The sequence below is a fragment of the Pithys albifrons genome, chromosome 3, assembly GCF_047495875.1.
Source record: "Pithys albifrons albifrons isolate INPA30051 chromosome 3, PitAlb_v1, whole genome shotgun sequence".
Classification (NCBI taxonomy): Eukaryota; Metazoa; Chordata; class Aves; order Passeriformes; family Thamnophilidae; genus Pithys; species Pithys albifrons.
In genome coordinates this window covers 1,104,983-1,126,749 of record NC_092460.1, presented here as the reverse complement: position 1 = coordinate 1,126,749, position 21,767 = coordinate 1,104,983, and the positions used below count along the sequence as shown (strand labels likewise).

At 52.1% G+C, this 21,767-nt stretch overlaps 1 protein-coding gene across 4 annotated transcripts in view; it reads left to right on the top strand.

Moving 5' to 3' along the window:
- Window positions 1–21,767, top strand: part of GRM7 (glutamate metabotropic receptor 7) — a 247,074-nt gene that overhangs the window by 147,725 nt on the left and 77,582 nt on the right. For all 4 annotated transcript variants that reach the window (XM_071550186.1, XM_071550185.1, XM_071550184.1 and 1 more), the window contains exon 5: window positions 16,019–16,159. In XM_071550186.1, the coding sequence (XP_071406287.1) occupies window positions 16,019–16,159 (141 nt within the window). The remainder of the gene's footprint in view (window positions 1–16,018; window positions 16,160–21,767) is intronic.

The following is a 21,767-nucleotide window of genomic DNA, read 5'->3' as shown; positions in this document are numbered from 1 at the left end:
TCCAGCCCAGGGACGTGCTCAGCTTTTCCAGAAAACAGAAATGTTACAAGTGCTGCAAAGCAACAGAACTGTCCTTGAATTGTTCAGTTGTTTGTCTCCAAAGGGATGTCCAGTCCTGGTTTTATGTTTTGGGGTTTATTCCAACGAGAACTGATTTGCTTCTTTTTTGTTTGGGTGGTATGAACCCAGAAAAAACAGCATGAGGGTAGAGATTAAAGGAAAAAATGAGTGTGAAATTATATCTGACTCTTTAGTGGCTCTGAAATGTTTCCCCTCTGCATCCCCAGCACAGCAAAGCACAGGAGCTCAGGGTTCACTGTGCTCAGTGTTAGAGGCAGCTTGGATTGAATCCAGCACTGATAAACATGGGCAGACTGCTCTGCATCTCCCCAGGGCTGCCTTCACCTGGGATGTTCCTCTGGGCATGAGGTGCTTCCTGCAGCACTTCCCACCTCCTCCCTTGGTGGAACACAGGTTGGCTTGCATGGCATGAGGTGAAATAGTCCAGTTTGGATTCTTTTGGTTTGTTTGCAGCCTGGTTTGGAGACTTTTCCAGTTCTGTGCTGCTCTCCAGCCTTCTCTGTGTCCCTGGGGTGTGAGCATGTGCTCTGAGAGAGTTAGTGGGCTGGAAAGATGTGGCTCCAGGGTTTGCTTCATCCTGGGCTCTGGGGCTGGAGCAGAGCCCAGGAACCCCAAAAGCCAGGGGACACCAGCCCTGAGGGAAGGAGCATGGACCATCCCTCCCTTGGACCATCCCTCCCTTGGACAGTCACTCCCAAAGGTACCCATTTCTCCCATTACCTGCCCCAGATTGTCCTCTCAGCTCCTCACGACTCCCACCTGAGCTGTTTGCCTTCCTGCACTGCTGAGGGGCTCCAGCAGTGGGACCAGCTCTGGATCTGCCCTTCCCTGGTCCCTGCAGGCTGGCTGGGGGCAGAGGGACCAGCTCTGGATCTGCCCTTCCCAAATCCTTCCCTGCTGGGGGCAGAGGGACCAGCTCTGGATCTGCCCTTCCCAAATCCTTCCCTGCTGGGGGCAGAGGGACCAGCTCTGGATCTGCCCTTCCCTGGTCCTTCCCCGCTGGGGGCAGAGGGACCAGCTTTGGATCTGCCCTTCCCTGGTCCCTGCAGGCTGGCTGGGAGCAGTGGGACCAGCTCTGGATCTGCCCTTCCCAAATCCTTCCCTGCTGGGGGCAGAGGGACCAGCTCTTGATCTGCCCTTCCCAAATCCTTCCCTGCTGGGGGCAGAGGGACCAGCTCTGGATCTGCCCTTCCCAAATCCTTCCCTGCTGGGGGCAGAGGGACCAGCTCTGGATCTGCCCTTCCCTGGTCCTTCCCTGCTGGGGGCAGAGGGGACAGCTCAGACTCCAGCCCCGGGAAGGGGACACCCCCTCTGGGTGTTTAAATGGTGTCATTACAGCAACAGTATTACAGTGCAGGTCATTACAAGGCTGTCACTACAGTCAGAGACCCTTCAAGGCCATTTTGTGTTCCTGGTTTGCAAAATGACTCAGCTTTGGACACTCTCTCTTGCAAGTAAAGTTTGCACTGACAGTGTATATATAAATGTAAAGCATTTTGTGCATTTCTCCCCCCCATGAATAAATTGTCTTTACTGGCTTTGGAATGAAACTATAAAGGGTCTTTTGTCCTCACATCATGGAATGAGTAAATGCAGAAATGTAACATCTGCTAAGAGATATTTTTTTGTCCAAAAGGTGCTTTCAGATGGCACTTCCCATTCTGTGCAGAGCCCTGTTCTCTGGCTGGGCACAGGTGAGGGCAGGATTTACCTTTCTGTTCTCTCTATCAATTACTCTGTATTTAAAGTCATTCTGTCCACAAACTTGTTGGGTCTGTATCTCCCCCAGTGCTGATGAAGCATTAATTGAACTTAAATTAAGCCTGCAGTTACCTGGGAACCCAAGGCACACTCAAGCCTTGAGAAGTTTATTGTGTATCGATTCCAGCCTGTTGCAGAGTCACTCTGGGAGTTCAGATTAGCTTTGATTCCTCCTCCTGGCTTTGTGCAGGGTCTCATTGTGTGCATGGATGGACTTGTTCAGCAGGAGCACAGGTGATGGACAGGTGTGGTGGGCTGGGCACTGCCCAGGTGAGTGTGTGGCACCCAAGATGCTCAGTGGGACAGGCATCTTTGGGCACTGAGAGGCCACCCAGAGCCTTCTCTTCTCCCAGCTGAACAATCCCAGTTCTCTCAGCCTTTCCTCCCAGCAGAGCTGCTCCACCCTCTGATCATCTTGGTGCTGCTCCAGCAGCTCCATGTCCTTCCTGTGCTGCCCCCAGAGCTGGAGGCAGCTCTGCAGGTGGATCTCGGGAGACCTTCCCCTCCAGCTCAGGCTATTCTGTGGTTCTGAGGGTACAGTTGCAGCCCTGGCTGCTGTGTGCTGCTCAGATATTGCAGTTCCTTTGGGGTTTGTTAGGCAGTTGGAAGGAGTGATGTTTTACAGAGAGTTATCTGCCATGGCCCAGTGCAGGACACAGCCCATAACCAGCACAGCATTAGCAAGAATTCTGCCTCAAATGGGCTTTGAACCAAATGGTGCTGCTGCTTCAGAGCAAAGAAATGAGTGGGAAGCTCTAATTGGACCATAAAGAACTGCTGTAAAGGAAAGATTTAGGAGCTTTCTCTGGGGCCCCTTGAAATGACTTCAACTGCTCTCCCCAACTCCAGCAGGTCTGGCTGTGCCAGGATCCAGGTCCTCTGTGGAACCAGCTGTTCTCCAGCACATGCTCTGTGTGTCTCCAGCTCTGTGTTTCAGGGACTGCTCCCTGGGCTTCTGTTGGCATTTCTCTTTGATGTTCGTATTTAACTGTTATTTCAGGACACTGGAGATTGTGTGGGTGGTTGTTCTGAGAGGGAGATGTGTACACACAGACTCAGACTGGGAGGGTTGAAGCTGCAAGGAGAGATAATTCCCAGAGCAATGCACAGCCATCGATCACCCTTCAGATGTATCATCGCTTCTGGAATGCCCTGAATTGCATCTTCTCAAGAACAATTTCCCTCTCAATGATCTGCCACTGAAGCTGTTGGATGTGTTTGGGCAGAGGATTTCCACCCAGAAAGGAAGGATTTTATTTTTAGAAAGCTGCTGGCTGTGTGTGCCAGCTCCTGGTGGGAATGTGAGTGGTGGGACTCCTGTGAACTCCTGTGCAGGTCTGCTCTGGTCAGGGGGCACCAAAGGAACATTCCTGCTCCTGCAGCAAATGCCAGATGCTGCTTCCCAGCATTTTTCCAAGGCAGCAGAGCCAAGGGCAGCTCAGGCTGGCAACCAAAGCTGCCATCCTGGCAGGGTGGTGGCACCACGTGGATAACAGGCAGCAAGCACATGAAGGCAGCAGCTGATGGTTTCCTCCACAACTGCCCTGTTTGGAAGTTCCTGCTGTTTGCTGGTGCTCTTGGACTTTGCTCCTGTGCAGAGTTTGAAGCCTCAGCTGTGATAGGAATTCATTTTCTGTTTGTTAGTAAAGTTGGCAGGATTTCCAGGATCTGGGGAGGGATGAGGCTCCCAGGGCCCCACCAGACCCTGATGAATGAGCCAGTTCTGGGTCACTGGGACAGAGCTATAAAAAAGAGTGTTTTAGTTTGGAATTTGTTTAGGGATGGGAACAGAAGTCTAGAGAAGGTTCTGCCACCTTCTCCCACCCCCTCAGCGCAGCCCTGGCAGTGACACTGTGCCCAGCACAACTCTGGAGTTGGGTTTGTCTCCACAACTCAGCCCAGGGGTGTGGGGAGCTGGCAGGGGGTGACAACACTGAGCTTGAGTGATGTCACTGCTGAAAGAAGGGGCAGCAGGAGGGACTCAGGGAGGGTGGTGAGGTGTTCCCACAGTCCATCCTCTCCCACACCTCCAGCACAGCAGGGTCTGATCTGGGGCTGCTTCGTGGAGATGGAGTGAGAGGGAAGTGCTGCCCTCTCCTTCTTCTATGGAATGTGCACCTTTGATGTTTCTGACACCATAATTTCAGAATCTTACACTTTTTTCTAATTCCCAGGACTATCCTGGCAGAAGATTTGGTTTTGCCAGGCACATTTCACATATTTTTCATGCAAAAAAGAAGTTGCAGGAGAAGCTTTTGGAAATAAATTGTTCATGGTTTAGGTCAATGAATAGTTCCAAATACCTAATTTTAGAAATGCTGTTCTGCAGGAGGGCTGAGATCACAGATTGTTCCTAATGGAGCAGCTCATTTTTCATCTCTGATGTGCTGCTTGGGCAGAGCAGGAGGAGTTCAGTGGGCTCTGTAGCATTTCCAGAGCAGTGCCTGGGGGGTGCCCACAGGGGTTGCAAAGCAGGCAAGGAAGGATGATACTGGAGCAGGAGGACTGATGGTCTCTCTTGATGTTGGTTGTGTTTGAGACAAATCTGGGCCCAGGAAGGAGCTCTAAGTTAGTCTAGAGTAGATCTTTCAGAAGATGGACTTTGGGGTTAGGCCTAAGGGGTCACTGTTAGAGTGAAACCCAGAGGTGGCAGGTTTGCAAACCATGGGCCTACACTGGACACTAAAAATGCCTTTGCTGGGCAAGGATTCAGTGTCTGTCCTGTCTGGGTGGTCCTGCAGGAGCAGCCATGGAGCACCATCCTGCTGCTCCCCAGGGGCATCTGGAGCACCCCAGGAACAATGTCTGGAGGCTCCAGGTTCTCCTCTGCAGACACATGGGGGTTACAGGTCCCTGACACCTCTGGAGGAGACTGGCTCAGTCAGAAAGAGAAATGTGCTGAATTGAGGCAGTGAACAGAGATTTGAAAGGCTTTTCTTGTTTGTTTCCTTGTGTTTTTGTCTTCTAGTCTGTATTGTTAATGCTTGACTGATTATAGGCTTTGAAAGTAATAGTTTAGGAAATAATGCACATAATAATACACATAATTTCCTTAAAGATGATACAATGAATGCTGAAGTGCCCACTTCACTCCTGCTGGCTTTGCAGATCTGCTGCAGGAGTGTGTTTGCATTCTGTTGACTGACTGCATGACAACAAGGGGATGGAAAATGGGTTGGGAACACCTCCCCCATGTAGTGCCATGTGCTGGCTCCTCAGGAAAGGAGGGCAGGACTCAACAGATCCCTGGTGTTGGTCTCCTTGTAAGGATGGAGAAACACAAACCTTCTGTCTCACAGTTGTAGGGTGGAGCTTTGTGTTTGCAAGGGAAGGTCCCACTCTGTGCAGCTGAAGGGAACAGGCCCTGGAAGTGAAGTTAAGGCTTTGTTTCAGTTACATGATATTGTCCCTCTGAAATCAATTCACTTATTCACATTAACAGAGCCCTAATGGAACCAACACACCCCAGTTTCTGTCTGAGCTGCTGCTCCGAGGCCAGGGCTGGAAGCTGCTGTGACCATGAGCTGTGAGAGGGAGAGCTCCTGGTGGGGTTGTCACGGTGCCCACTCAGACTCTGCTAAGTCAGGGCAAAGGAAGGCAGAGCTCTGGAAAGAGCAGGCACAGGCTGGGAGCAACCTGGTCCAGTGGCAGCAGTTGTGATGCACAGCCCAGCTGGCTGAAGGGAGACAAAGCCCATGGGGTGGCTGGTCCTCAGGGGGAGGTTTCAGGGCTGGATTCCTTCCCACCCCAGCTGTGATGGGGACACTGTGTGGAAATGGCTTTGGAGCCTTCCCAGCTGCCATAAGCCCTTACTCAAGTCAGCAACTGAGTAGTGAAATAATCTCTGCACAGATGGGGTTGGCTGTTCAGTTTGGTTGTATTTTGTTTTTGTTTCCCCTGGAGTTCTGTTGGGTTTGCTGAACAAAAACCAGGAGGAATGAAGGTCTGTTGGCTGGGGCTGCTCTGCTGTGCCAAGGGGTTCCTGACACAGAGCTCTTTAGAGCCCCAACTCTCTGACAGGAATTTTCTGTCCCATGACACCCCTCCAGGTATTTATCTCTCCCAGAGCCTGCTAAAGTTTGCACTCAGCTCTTCTCTTACACAGGGACAGGTACAAATAATTGCACACAATATTGCAGCAACTTTCAGTTGTGGAATTAAACTGGTGTGCTTTGTTAAAAAATAAAATCTAAATCACACCTGAACTTTTCTTTGACCTCCTCAGAACTGAAATGGTATTTTAAGCTACAGCAGTGATTTGAAATGCTGATGTGTCAGGCCCCAGAGAGGGAATACTTGTCTCGAGTATTGCCACTTGAAATTTTGGGAAGCCACACAGATGTTCATCTCCTCATTATGGAAATAATGTATTTGGTTAATGTGTTGGTATGAAGAGAGGGGAATACAAATTATCTTGCAACTTAAGGACCATTTAAAAGTTTCCTTCTGTTTGCACAGCCTCAGTCATCTGTACCAGGGCATCTCTGAGATCAGGGCCAGCCCCAGGTCCAGCCCCACCACAGCAGCCACAGGAGATGCTCTTGGATATTTATCCTCTTGGCAATCCATGTGCTGCTCCTTGGGGATGGGTTTGGAGTGTCTGTGTTTGCAGCTGGGTGATTTCTTGGGTGCAGATGAGCACAGGATGGAAGGCAGGAGATGGCCAAGGGACTTGGTGGTGGTCCTTGGGGCTGGCCAGGAGCCCAGAGGGAACACTGAGCTGGGCTGGGGTAGCCCTGCAAAAGAGAAGGAGTGGTGATGAGGGGCTGAGGAATGTGTGCCCAGAGGATGTTCTGCTCCTGAGATACTCAACTGAAATTGGAAATGCCTTTTGCTTTCCCTCAGAGATGCAGGGAATTGCAGTGAGGAGCCCCTGGGCCATGTGGGCAGCCCCATGCCAGACCCATGGCCTCGAGGGCAGCCTGAGGGGTGGCACTGAGTCCCCAGCCTCAGGAATCAGCCCCATTATCTTCCCTTTCTCTGCACAAGTCTGAGCAGTTGTTCTGGCTGGTACTGGGGCTTTGATGTGATTAATGTGCACAGTTGGAGGGAGCTGGAGCTGCAGCCTCAGCTGAGCAGAGTGTGGAGAGCAGGGGGAGAACAGCAAGTCCATCCCTGTGGCACCTCCCAGCACACTCTGGTGTTGGCAGAGCTGCCTTGGAGGCCAGAAATCAGCTGTCAAACAGCAAGGAAGAGATTCTGTGAGAGGATCTAAAGAAAAAAGGAAGGGAAGGATGTGGTGGAGGATTTGGGGACTATTTTGAGTGAGTTGGGTTGATTAGCCTGGAAAAGAGAAGGCTCCAGGGGGACTTTAGTGTCCAGTGCCTGAAGGGGAGCTGCAAGAAGGCTGGAGAGGGACTTTTCACAAGGGCATGTAGTGACTGGACAAGGGGGACTGGGCTTGAGCTGAGGGAGGGCAGGTTGAAGGCAGAGATTGGGAAGAAATCCTTCCCTGTGAAGGCCCTGGCACAGGGTGCCCAGAGAAGCTGTGGCTGCCCCGTCCCTGGGCATGTCCAAGGCCAGGCTGGAGCTGGTGGGAGGTGTCCCTGCCCATGGCAGGGACTGGGACAGGATGAGCTATGAGCCATTCTATGGTTCCCTTGGGAATGCTGTCTCTCGGACATGTAGGAGGAAGGTTGGCAGTGTTTAGACTGAGCCATGACTTTGCTGTGCACAGCCAGAGGTGCTGGGCACGTGCCTCTCGTGCCAGCCCAAGCCTTGGCTCCACCTGAGCCCAGCTCTGCCTGGCAAGTGCTGGTAAATGATGTCTCTGCAGGACAGAGGCAGCACCTGAAACAGCATCTGAGCAGGGGGCTGTTACTGTCACCCAGCCAGGGCTGCTGTGCCACCAGTGAGCTGTGGGAGCTCCATGTGTGCCCTGGGGGCTCTGTGTGTGCCCTGGGCATCTGTGTGTGCCAGTGGGGCTGGGGGGGCACAGTCACTTCAGGCTGCACAAACCTCTCTGCACAGTGAAGGTATTGCTGTTGACATGGAAACACTGCAGCGAGGCAGAGGCAGCTGCACAGAGACAGGAGAGCATGAACTCTGTGTGCTGGAGGCATTGAGGGCACAGCCAGGAGTGCCAGGGCTGGGCAGGGCACAGCAGGAGCAGGTATGTCCCAGGCTGGGCACAGCAGGAGCGGGTGCACCCCAGGCTGGGCTGGGGCTCAGCAGGAGCAGGACAGGCTCAGATTGCCTTTTGTGCTGGGTTTTTTGGTCAAGTGTGGCAGTGGCTGGGCAGGGGTGGCAGTGGCTGGGCAGGGGTGGCAGTGGATGGGCAGGGGTGGCAGTGACTTGTCAGGTGTGGCAGTGGCTGGGCAGGTGTGGCAGTGGATGGGCAGGGGTGACAGTGTCTGGGCAGGGGTGGCAGTGGCTGGGCAGGGGTGGCAGTGACTGGGCAGGGGTGGCAGTGACTGGGCAGGGGTGACAGTGGCTGGGCAGGGGTGGCAGTGGCTGGGCAGGGGTGACAGTGGCTGGGCAGGTGTGGCAGTGGCTGGGCAGGGTTGGCAGTGGCTGGGCAGGGGTGGCAGTGACTGGGCAGGGGTGGCAGTGACTGGGCAGGGGTGGCAGTGGCTGGGCAGGGGTGACAGTGTCTGGGCAGGGGTGGCAGTGGCTGGGCAGGTGTGGCAGTGGCTGGGCAGGTGTGGCAGTGGCTGGGCAGGGGTAACAGTGGCTGGGCAGGTGTGGCAGTGTCTGGGCAGGAGTGGCAGTGGCTGGGCAGGGATGGCAGTGGCTGGGCAGGTGTGGCAGTGGCTGGGCAGGGGTGGCAGTGACTGGGCAGGGGTGGCAGTGTCTGGGCAGGGGTGGCAGTGTCTGGGCAGGGGTGGCAGTGGCTGGGCAGGGGTGGCAGTGACTGGGCAGCCTCGAGCTCTGGGCTGGTGCCCAGGGCATGTGTGGGTGCAGCAGAGCAGGGGGGGCTGGCACTGGTGGCACAGCTCAGCCCAGCCCTGGTGCCACGGGGTGACAGATGAGCTGTGGTGTAGCATCACTGTGTGCCCTGTGCTTGGGCTGCCCCAGGGGCTGCAGCCTGGCTGCCCTGGTGGGGTGGGTGCTGTGCCATTGGGGGGTCACCCAGCCCTGCCCATCCCATGCCACCCATCCGTGGGGGCCCTGCTGCAGCCTCTCCTCCAGGGGTAGCTCCATCTCCTTTATTCTGCATCTTCACTGTGTGTGCTCGTTGATTTTATTCTATTATCATTTTAACCTGTTGAGCCTCTCCAGGAGTGGCTCCAGTTGCTGCACTACAACATAGAGGCATTTGTGTATTTTTATGCTCAGTCTGAATTATGCAAGTGGCTGGCTGGAGTTTAAGAGCTTTTAAGGATCCATTCCGTGCGATTTGTCGGTTGCTGCTGGTGAAGGGAGGGAAACCACTGTCATGTTCTGCATTTAGACCTCCTGTATCTTGGATTTTACTGCTCTGCATTATTAAAATGGAACAGGCCATCTGTGGAGCAGCTTCTGGTAAAAAGAGTGGGAAGCAGGAACTGGGAAAACTGATGGGAAGGAGCCATCAATGTGGGCAGAGGGATTTAGATAAAGAGTCAACTGCAATGGAAAACTGAAATAACAGCTCAGACAGGAAAGGATTCAAACTGCCAGAGGGCAGGGATAGAGGGGATGTTAGGAAGAAGTTGTTCCCTGGGAGAGTGGGCAGCCCCTGGCACAGGTGCCCAGAGAAGCTGTGGCTGCCCCAGCCCTGGGAGTGTCCAAGGCCAGGCTGGACAGGGCTTGGAGCAGCCTGGGCTGGTGGGAGGTGTCCCTGCCCATGCCAGGGGTGGGATGGATTCTGGTGCCTTCAGAAGCCCCCAGGAGGGAGGAGGAGGATTCTGGTGCCTTCAGAAGCCCAGGAGGGAGGAGGAGGAGGATCCTGGTGCCTCCAGAAGCCCAGGAGGGAGGAGGAGGATCCTGGTGCCTTTAGAAGCCCAGGAGGGAGGAGGAGGATCCTGGTGCCTTTAGAAGCCCAGGAGGGACAGGAGGAGGATTCTGGTGCCTTCAGAAGCCCAGGAGGGAGGAGGAGGATTCTGGTGCCTTCAGAAGCCCAGGAGGGAGGAGGAGGAGGATCCTGGTGCCTCCAGAAGCCCAGGAGGGAGGAGGAGGATCCTGGTGCCTCCAGAAGGCCCAGGAGGGAGGAGGAGGATCCTGGTGCCTCCAGAAGCCCAGGAGGAAGGAGGAGGATCCTGGTACCTTTAGAAGCCCAGGAGGGAGGAGGAGGATCCTGGTACCTTTAGAAGCCCAGGAGGGAGGAGGAGGATCCTGGTGCCTCCAGAAGCCCAGTAGGGACAGGAGGAGGATTCTGGTGCCTTCAGAAGCCCCAGGAGGGAGGAGGAGGAGGATCCTGGTGCCTTCAGAAGCCCCAGGAGGGAAGAGGATGATCCTGGTACCTCCAGAAGCCCAGGAGGGACAGGAGGAGGATTCTGGTGCCTTCAGAAGCCCAGGAGGGAGGAGGAGGAGGTTCCTGGTGCCTCCAGAAGCCCAGGAAGGAGGAGGAGGATTCTGGTGCCTTCAGAAGCCCAGGAGGGAGGAGGAGGAGGATCCTGGTGCCTCCAGAAGCCCAGGAGGGAGGAGAAGGATCCTGGTGCCTCCAGAAGCCCAGGAGGGAGGAGGAGGATTCTGGTGCCTCCAGAAGCCCAGGAGGGACAGGAGGAGGATCCTGGTGCCTCCAGAAGCCCAGGAGGGAGGAGAAGGATCCTGGTGCCTTCAGAAGCCCAGAAGGGAGGAGGAGAAGGATTCTAGTGCCTTCAGAAGCCCCCAGGAGGGAGGAGGAGGATTCTGGTGCCTCCAGAAGCCCAGGAGGGAGAGGAGGAGGATCCTGGTGCCTCCAGAAGCCCAGGGCAGCAAGAGGAGCCAGGGGTGGGGAGGAGATCCCTGTGTGTGTCCAGGTGAATTGTACCCACAGCTGAGGATGGTGGCAGTGAAAATAGCAAAGAGGGTTTTCATTTTATCACAGGGTTTTCTGCTGTTTATATTGATGTACATGGGAGGTCTCTGAGAGCAAGAAGTGCCTGAGGGCTATAAAATGTAGCATAATGAATAGTAATACAGCTGGATATTAACCTTTCCTTGAGAGCAGTGCCTCAGACACCACCTGGGTCATGATCCCATTGCCATGGCAGCTGTATAATTTTGTAAAAGTGAGAACAGTGATACTCAGCCAATATGTATCCATTTCCCTAATAGAAGCTTTAGAGCTCCAAATCCCAGATTTGCCCTAAGTGTGTGGCGAGTGGAATTTCCTCTGCACATGATTTATGTCATGGATATTAAAAGTCAAATGTGACATTAGCTAAAATACCCTTTTCCACAGTTATAATCAGCAATTGTTAAAAAAAGAAAACAACTGCAAAGCACTTCTATGGCACAATGGAAGTTAATAAAACCATTTATGGCCTTTTTGCTGAGTAAGAAGGTCAAGAAATATCTGTAGATTGGCTTAATGGCTCCATAACACCCCATAGAATGTGGCTTGGGCAACATCATAAAACCTGCAAAAATCTTGCAGTCTCAAATTTGATCCTACCATTCCACACCCAGTGCTTTTATCCACATTCAGTGTCAGTGAATGAAACTGGTTTGTGTTCAATGCTGGCGAGGTTGGGAAAGTGTTTGAGGAACTGCTGTCAACTCATCTGACATCAATAATTGCAGTAAGTGATGATTTACTGTCTGGGTAACTCAAACTGGTCTAATGGGCAGCCATTAGTGGGGACATCCTTGGGACAGAGTAGAAGAATAAAAATATCATAAGCTGATCAAACCTCTGCTTGTATGAAATTGGGTCAATAGGTTGTATTTGCTCTCACTGGGACTGAGAATGAAATCACTTGAGGCACATGAGAAATGCAGCAGGTCAATAATTTTGTGGTTTAATTAAGCTTAATGATTTTCCTTATTAAATAACCTCTGAGCCCTCTGACACATGAAATGGATGGTTTGTGGCATGGGCTGGTGACAAACTGGAGGGGACAGAAGTCCCTGTTAAGTCCCTGCTCCTTTCATGCCAAGGGCCCTGTGGGTCTCCACAAGCCTCTCACTGCTGTTCTTCCTAGAGACACTGGGAGGGTCTCTTGGCTGCTGCTGTTCCACTGGTGCCAGGGCAGTGTTGGATCTTCTGTTCTCATCTCTGTTTTCCCAGGCTCTTGCTCCTTGTGCAGCCCCCCAGCCCTGCAGTGCAGCCCCCTCCCTCCTGCAGCCCATCCTTTCCTTGGGCATGGGGTCCTGGGGCTTTCCCTGGGTTAAACCCCTCCTGCCAGGCTCCCTGTGCTCCCTGATGCTCCTGTGCCCAGGATAAACCCCTCCTGCCAGGCTCCCTGTGCCCCCTGATTCCCCTGTGCCCCCTGTTCCCCCTGTGCCCAGGATAAACCCCTCCTGCCAGGCTCCCTGTGCCCCTGTGCCCAGGATAAACCCCTCCTGCCAGGCTCCCTGTGCCCCCTGATTCCCCTGTGCCCCCTGTTCCCCCTGTGCCCAGGATAACCCCTCCTGCCAGGCTCCCTGTGCCCCACAGTCAGTCCTGGACCCTGGTTTAGCCTCCAAAGCACGTGCCATTCCCTTGGCCACTGCTGCCAGGGAGCTGAGCCTGATTCTTTCAGCCAGAAAATGGGCATCAAATAGAAGGAGAGATGCAAGATTAATGTGAGAAATAAATCATTTGGGTCTTTTCTTTTTTTTTCTTTTTTTTGGACAGGGGGTAAATAGCAACCATGAGTCAGCAAGTCTTGTTTTCTGGTTGACAATGGAGATGCTCTGTGAGCATCCTTCCTCCTCAGGGATGCCAGTCTGGGAGCACCCGAGGGGGTTTCAGGGTGTGAGGAGCAGGGAGTGTTCCCTGGGCAGGGCTGGGTCTGGGCTGGCACTCTGTGCCCAGACAATGATTGGGTATGAGGGGCAGGGAGAGTTCCCTGGGCAGGGCTGGGTCTGTGCTGGCACTCTGTGCCCAGACAATGACTGGGTATGAGGGGCAGGGAGTGTTCCCTGGGCAGGGGGTGTTCCCTGGGCAGGGATGGGTCTGTGCTGGCACTCTGTGCCCAGACAATGATTGGGTATGAGGGGCAGGGAGTGTTCCCTGGGCAGGGCTGGGTGCTGGGCTGGCACTCTGTGCCCAGACAATGATTGGGTATGAGGGGCAGGGAGTGTTCCCTGGGCAGGGCTGGGTCTGTGCTGGCACTCTGTGCCCAGACAATGACTGGGTATGAGGGGCAGGGAGTGTTCCCTGGGCAGGGGGTGTTCCCTGGGCAGGGGGTGTTCCCTGGGCAGGGCTGGGTCTGTGCTGGCACTCTGTGCCCAGACAATGACTGTACCTGTTGTGGGGTGGAACACCCGGATCCAGCATGACCTGCAGAGCCTGAGTGCAGCCAGCCAGGGGTCAGCCATCCCCACCTTCCCCCAGGAATCTCTGATTCCAGTCCCCTCAGCACTGCTGCTCCTCCTGCCCTGCCCAAAGGGGCTGTGGCACCACCAGTGTCCCCCTGAGGGCCGTGGGCAAACAACCACAAGGCACTTGTCCCTTGCCTGGATGTCCCCAGCCCACCCTCGGGGCTTGGGAGGGGTCCCTTCCCCTACTCCCCCCTCCAGGCTCCTCCTTTTTTTCCATTGCATCTGTTTTCATCACTATGTAGCTCATGTTCATATTTATCCTGTGGTGGGAGATAAATGAACCCATTAGGCAGTATCATCTCTCTATGTGTAAAAATAATGATTTAATCAAATCGTGGTGATTTGAAGTAATAAGAGATTCATTTTAATTTGGAAAATCTCATAAAAGAACTATCTATATCTCTTAGATGTATTTGCTGAAAAAGTAATTTGCTAAAGTATGAAATATGGAGAACATTGGGGAATCAGTAAATCTTGTCACACCAGTGAAGAACTTGGCTGTGCACAGGGCTAAGAAGTGATTAGTCCTATTTTGCATTTAAGCATCCAGCTTTTTTGGCTGGGTCATCTAATTCCCTGGGAGACCCTGAACCAAGCTCTGTGTGTGGAAGTTGTTTTCATGTCGGCAGTTCAGAAAGATTAAGATTAAGCCCAGGCTTAAGTGTGTCATTGCTGCAGAGAGCAGGTTTGTCTGTATTTCAACCTGAGTGCTTATGGATCGTGTTCATTCCCAGAAAATATCCAAAATTAGAGCTGCTCTGTGGGACAGCTGTGCTGGGATCTGCAGCACAGCCAGGATGGCAGAGGGCACAGTGTTTCCACACAGGAAGGACCTGGCAGGACTTTGGCCAGCTCTGAACTCTCCCACTGTCACTCACTCACCTGCTTGTCCTGATCAATAGGAAATAAAGGCAAAAACTGTTCCTCTTTAATAGGGATCCATATCCCTCCTTGTGAATGCAGAGGGGTCATTAAACCAATCAATGGGAATGTTATTATTTGTTATTAAATCTGTAAAGGTTTAGAGTAATTCATACAGAATTCTATTACAGTTTTATCAGGACTCATTGATTTTGTCTTATTAAGTTATAGAGCACTTTTCCCAGAGGTCAGTGACTTGGGCACGTGGGGAAGGTTCATTGTTTCTCTTCCTGAGCCTTTTGTGTGCTGTAGATCTCCTGACTGAATATCCCCTTTGAAACACTCCTTTAATTATGAGTAAAACTAATACACAGGGAAAGAAGTTTAGATTGTGTGCCCTTAAAGCTTGATGATTTTCTAAATACTCTTTTGAATGAATACTCTCCTTAGGAAGTTTTATCCAAAAAGAGTTAATCACAGAATCCCAGACTGGTTTGGGTTGGAAGGGACCTTAAAACTCATCCCATCCCACCCCTGCCATGGGCAGGGACACCTTCCACCAGCCCAGGGTGCTCCAAGCCCTGTCCAGCCTGGCCTGGGACACTCCCAGGGCTGGGGCAGCCTCAGCTGCTCTGGGCAAGTGGAGAAATTGTGCTGCCCCTTCTAGAGACTACACAGACACATTGATAAATCACTAATTTGTTATTAATTAAGTGGAACAGCTGGAACAGGAATTTTAACAAATGATTTACTTGAGATGTGGGAGGCCCAGGTGAAGTCCCTGTGTTGGGATAAGTGCAGCAGGAGCAGGTGGGGGTCTCAGCCACCCCAGACCAGCTCTTTTCCTGCAACTCCATTCATTCTGTTCTGCAGAGTTTGCCCTTCAAGCTGCAGCCCCCCCTTGAAGGGCCAGAGAAGCCATGTGGGGTTTATGGAGCTGTCTCAAATACTCAGAAGAACTGAAATACAGCACTGAGGGTTTCTCCAATGCCACTTTGGTGTGTTATTTGGAATTTTCCATGGTTTGCCATCCTGCAGGCTGTGGCTGAGCAGCCAGCACAGCCTTGCCTTGGTGGCACTGCTTGCTCAGGGTTTGGCATCATTCTGGTGTCTGTTACAGGACAGCCCAACTTTTACTTTAGTGCTCTGTGTAGTTTTCTAGTGAGGCTTCAGTAAAAGTTTAATTTGCTTTCAGCTTGTTACTGGAAGGCCCCAGTACTGATATTTCTGGTTTGGTTTGGGGAGAGGGTGTAGGTTGTGTGTTCTGAGCCTGGGAGAGGAGTCATGAACAGCAGAGTCAGCAGTAGGAAAACATGTTGCAGTTGGGTCAGTGGCACACCAGGCTGATGGGAGGAGATGGACTGACCCCATTCCAGACCTCCTTTCCAATTTCAAAACATCTGGATTTGTGCTACTTTTATGCAGAGGGAAGGAGCACTGTGCTAATTCCTGATGCCATGTGGTTTTCCCAGGCTCAGTTCAGTGGGCTGTGCCAGCTTGTGTCTCTCTGCCCACCTATGGCAGTGAGGGAATCAGTGGTACAGTGGCAGGAGCTTTTTCCCTTTCAATGGAATGTGTATTTACAGCCATTTCTAACTGCAAACCCCAAAGGGGCCCCTGGGGTGATGCAATGGAGAGGGGCAGCTGCACCATATTATTTCTTTTCATTCCTTATTGGTGTAAATTCATTCCATGCTTTCTCCTTTAACCCTTTTCTATATTAATCTGCCTCACATTTGTCTTACCAGTTTTATACCTGGCAGTCAGGAAAGAGTAATTTGCCTGCAAGATGCAGCTGATAAGAAAATGTGCCATGGATTTTCTTCCTTCCCACGGTGATGTCACGTGGACAGAGAGGTGGCACTGAGGAGGGCACAGCCAGAGGGGTGTGTGCCAGGCTGCAGCACGAGGCAGGGCTGAGCTGTGCCCTCTCCTCCCCCAGGGTTCGATGCCTACTTCACCTCCCGCACCCTGGAGAACAACAGGAGGAACGTGTGGTTTGCAGAGTACTGGGAGGAGAACTTCAACTGCAAGTTGACCATCACTGGCTCGAAGAAGGAAGACACAGATCGGAAATGCACAGGTAACCCATCCCTTCCCCTCCTCGTGCTGCAGGATGGGCAGCACTGGCAGAGCTGCCCAGCTGCAAGGAAGGAGGCTTGGCTGGGCAGAGAGGGGAAAATAAATTGCATTTCTGTAGGTTGTCCAGAAACTGGAACAGCAACATCAGCCTTACACAGAAATAGGGGCTACAAGAGAAGTAGATGGAAAGGGCAAAAAATTACATTCCTCTATTTCTGGCTGTTGATCCAACAGGAAAAGGGATGTTTTCCATGGCACCCAGGCATACTTTTGTTTGAGGTCAGGGTGGCTGGAGGGTGTTTTGGTAGTTTGTTTTAGGTGGAGAATCTTTGGGCAGAGAGGACCTCCTGTGCCACCCCGAGCAAAGCTGGCAGTGCTGTCTGAGGCCACCTTGCCCCAGCCTTTCCTTCCCTTTCCATTAAATGTCTCACAGCAGCAGTTGAATTGTGTTATGGTGAATAATTGCCTTGAATTTTGATCAAAGGAAATCAGTTCAAAGGAGGATTTGTTTTACTTTCATTGAAAATTGGTGATAGCTTCCCATACTCCACCTCATCTGCTTTCGGTTCCCTCTCTTGGGGGAGCGTTGGGCACAGGAACAGTGCAGCTCCTGCTGGGGATACAGTGCAGCTCCTGCTGGGGATACAGTGCAGCTCCTGCTGGGGATACAGTGCAGCTCAGCTGGGGATACAGTGCAGCTCTGCTGGGGATACACTGCAGCTCCTGCTGGGGATACACTGCAGCTTCTGCTGGGGATACACTGCAGCTCTGCTGGGGATACACTGCAGCTCCTGCTGGGGATACAGTGCAGCTCCTGCTGGGGATACAGTGCAGCTCTGCTGGGGATACAGTGCAGCTCCTGCTGGGGATACAGTGCAGCTCCTGCTGGGGATACAGTGCAGCTCCTGCTGGGGATACAGTGCAGCTCCTGCTGGGGATACAGTGCAGCTCAGCTGGGGATACAGTGCAGCTCTGCTGGGGATACACTGCAGCTCCTGCTGGGGATACACTGCAGCTTCTGCTGGGGATACACTGCAGCTCTGCTGGGGATACACTGCAGCTCCTGCTGGGGATACATTGCAGCTCCTGCTGGGGATACACTGCAGCTCCTGCTGGGGATACAGTGCAGCTCTGCTGGGGATACACTGCAGCTCTGCTGGGGATACACTGCAGCTCTGCTGGGGATACACTGCAGCTCCTGCTGGGGATACAGTGCAGCTCTGCTGGGGATACAGTGCAGCTCCTGCTGGGGATACAGTGCAGCTCCTGCTGGGGATACAGTGCAGCTCTGCTGGGGATACACTGCAGCTCTGCTGGGGATACAGTGCAGCTCTGCTGGGGATACAGTGCAGCTCCTGCTGGGGATACACTGCAGCTCTGCTGGGGATACAGTGCAGCTCTGCTGGGGATACAGTGCAGCTCTGCTGGGGATACAGTGCAGCTCCTGCTGGGGATACAGTGCAGCTCCTGCTGGGGATACAGTGCAGCTCTGCTGGGGATACACTGCAGCTCCTGCTGGGGATACAGTGCAGCTCCTGCTGGGGATACAGTGCAGCTCCTGCTGGGGATACACTGCAGCTCTGCTGGGGATACACTGCTCTTGCATTTATTTGGCACTTGGAGTCTCCCCAAAAGGCTGAATTTGACTAAACATTGCTACAAGATCCTTGGGATAAATTCTGAAAGTGTCTGACCCCCCCTCCTGTTCATGCCACGATTTCTTGCAGTTGCTCACAGTCCGTGTTGTCTGATGTGACTGTCAATGTTGTTCTCCTTTCCCTCAGTGTAGATTGGGCAGAAACATCTGGGTTTGGTGACTAACTTACCCTGTCGAGCTGAAAGGCCACATTGCAGCTCAGTCCTGTCCCAAAGGACATGCCCTGACACCTCCTTCCCTCCTCTCCAAACTGAAGCAAATTGTGCATCAGAAAAAGCATTAACTGTGAGTTATATGGGCAGTGTGAGACTCGGAATGTGCCACTGATGGGATAATATTATGACTGATCATCATCACTGTTTAACATTTGATTGGTAATTTGTGCTGCAGTGAGGTACAGGCTCCAGCCCATCAGGTCCTGGCACAGCAGAGCTCCTGAGAGCTGGGAAGGGCTGGAGCTCACTCCAAACTGAAATGTTCTCACTGTTCTTCAGCAGAAACTGGAAGGTTCACCTGCCTTCCCCCAGAAAATCCTGAGGGGTTGGATTGATGGTGTTAAGTAAAGGCTTTGGTGTGTATTGAGATGGTCTGGCTGAGGCTGGGCCGGGTGGGCTCTGGAACTGCAGGGCTGTCACTGGGTCTGTCACGTGTACTCTGCCCGTGTAAAGGACAGGATTTACTCTGGCACAGTGTTAGTTGTTCTCAAGCTCTGGTTCTCAGCTGCTTTCATGTAAAGAGCTGCTTTGGAGGAGCCTTCAGCTGTCAGCCCTGCTGTGTGTGTGCAGTGTCTGTGCCAGAAGGGAGCACCAAGGGGCAATGGCTGGACACAGGACCCCTCTGTGGAGCCGCGTGTTTGGGGCTGCTGTGCCTCGGGCACCGTCCCTGCAGCTGCACAGCCCGAGCTCTGCACTGGGGGAGGCTGCAGTGCCACCATCCAAAGGCAGATATGGGCACTCAGTTACGGGCTGATCCCTGTGGCATCGTGGATGTGTCTGTGCTCGCAGACACAGGCTCTGCAACGTGCTCAGTACACTGGAGATGGATGAAGAGCAGATAGTTTTCTGTCAGCACTTAACCAGCTGCTGAATCCCAACTTACCATCACTGCCTGTTTGATACCGTGAGCATCCCACAATCTTTAAATTAAATCTGCTGTTAATGATGACTATCAGCAGGTTCTCAGCAGCACCATTATGTGAGACCCTTTGAAAATGTGTTTAATCCTTCAGAAGCTGCACCAGTGTCTGAATTCCTCTCACTGAGCACCGATGGAGTGGGATTTTGATGTCTGTCTGGGTGAATTATATGCCATAAAATTGTCCTAGTGATACTGTTTATTCATCACAACACACCCCTCCATTATGAGATGATAACAATGAGTCCACAAAAATCAGCTGAAGGAGAGATGTTGAGAAGATGTAACGTGTTGGCTGCTCTTCTGCACTGGGAGGGTTTAAGTGTCGCCTTTATGGAGATGCAAAGAGTGTGACCAGGAGTCCTTAAACCTGCATTTCATTTCTGTCATCTGAAGGAGATGGGACAAGAGGAATTCCCTCTCTCTGTGTTCTCACCACTCTGGATTTGGGGCTCTTTCCCCCCTGTCTTTGTTGCAGCACTTTTCTCTGTGAAGATGCAGCAGGGCCCCGACTGCTCGGAGTCTCAGGAATCAGGATGATGAGTACTTGAGACTTGAGTAGGAAGGGAGTTAAATTATTTCTCACCACCTTCAAACAGATCCTTTGGAAGAAAAAAATGCCCATGTCAACAAATTGCTGTTGTGTTTGATCCCTCTCCTGGCATCCCAAGGTACTCCATTTCCAACCGTGGGACAGAATTGCATTCTCCTGGAATCACGTTGTGTGCAGGTGTCAGCTGCTTCATTGTTGAAGGAAATAATGTTGTTGTGTGGCTCCTGCAGATCTCAAGTTTAGAAAGAAAGAAGGAAAACTCAACCAGGGGTATGTAAGAAGAGCAGAAGATGGACTAGAGGTCGTTATATTTACTTTTCATGCTTTTGGTGTCTTCTGGCAGCATGGGGAGTCATGCATGTCCTTTCTGCACCCAACACCAGAGTTCAGAAATTGATTCTTCTCTTGCAGCAAGTTCCACTCCCTGAGACCCCCACAGAGTCCTGACCTGTCTCAGCTGGGGTTTCATTCCTGCCCTTTGCCAGGGGAAGCACCACCCCTGCTGCTTTTATCTGTAGGGAGTTAATGGCTTTGCAGAGTTCCCTTCTCTTCCAGGAACAATTAATAATTCACTTTCTCTGCTCCCATTATACAGGAGCTATTCCTGAAGCTGTGGTGAAACTTTCTGCTGAAGCTTCTCCAGCTCAGCCAAAGAGAGGGAAATCTTTCCCACGGTAATGTTGAATTGGAATTAAATTGTGCCCATCACTTTGGCTTGTCCCTGTGTGCAAATGGACTTTGGGCCTGATTTGCTCACTGGTTACTACAATGGCAGCCTGATATAAACTAGAGGGAACCATCTGCTCAGCCAGTCCCATTAATTTGGATGTTTTAAATTCTTTTTATATAGTCTGGAGACTATTTGACATATGGAAATCATGGCATTTGCTTTGTAGGTTCTTGGCTAGTTCAGATTTGAGTTAAACTTGTAATTGCAATAAATCTCTTCCAAAGGTGGCTCAGCCTGTGTCTGGGTGAAGGGCATCCATCCCATTGTTTGGATTTATGCATGATTTTGGGTGAGCAGTTACATTTGACTCCACATCTGGATTTATTGTGCACAATTCTTGGTGTTTAATACTCAGCTAAATGGCTGTTGTTGTTCCTGGAAATTCTATTAAGATTTTAAAATCTTTCTTATTTTCATTCTTGGGCACTGTTAAACTGTTCTTTGTGTTCTTGGAGTGGGGTTTGCTCAGGTTCCTCTCAGAAATCTCACTGCTAAGGGTTTTCTTGCTGCTGTGTGTTGGTCCAGCTGTGCTCCTGGATCTGGCTCTGCCCTGTCAGTACAGTTTGTGGGCAGTGCTTTGGTGCCAGCTCCCCTTCCCCTGGCATCCCCTCCTGGGGCATTGCTCATTTGGTTACAGAGATGAGCTGAAACCCCCTAAAAGCATTTTCCTTTTCGCGGCTTGAAAATGTGGTAAGTTCTGTAACCAGTGAGAGGGGAGTGAAACAATGAAGCAGATTTGGGGAACTTCACAGTTTGAAAACTCACATTTACTGATGAATTATTTGCAGAATTTTGCTGTTTCCAGTGTAGGTGAGATTTAAAACTGAGGGGGAGTTGGTACAGGATCTCTCAACCACAGTCATGGAATCCCAGAATGGTTTGGGTTGGAAGGGACCTTTAAGCCCATCCAGTGCCACCCCTGCCATGGGCAGGGACACCTTCCACTGTCCCAGGTTGCTCCAAGCCCTGTCCAACCTGGCCTTGGACACTCCCAGGGCTGGGGCAGCCACAGCTCCTCTGGGCACCTGTGCCAGGGCCTGCCCACCCTCACAGGGAACAACTTTTTCCTAATATCTAATTTAAACCTACTCTTTGTCAGTTTGCAGCCATTCTCCTTGTCCTGTCCCTCCAGGCCCTTGTCCAAAGTCCCTCTCCAGCCCTGGGGGCTGGGCAGCTCCTCAGGGTTTGTAGTTCCCACGCACCAGGCACTGCCAAGGGCGAGGAATGACTTCCACTCCTCCCCAGCACTGCTTTCCCCACTGCACCTGGCATGGCATTTATTGCTGGACTCCTTTAGGTCTCTCCAAAGGCAATCAGTGGATTCTGCAGGACATTTCACCCCCTGCAGCCTGGGAAGCAGAGGCTGATGGTTAATGCCAACACTTGGAAGGTGCTGTTATTATCCAGCATGTTCCTCAGTTCTCCAGAGCACCCCTTGGGTGGCATCTCTGAAGTGACTCTTTCTTCCCTCATTCTGGTTCCAGCTTTCAATTAGAGTCTGGGATTTGCAGCAGAGAAAAACATCAAACTTTAAA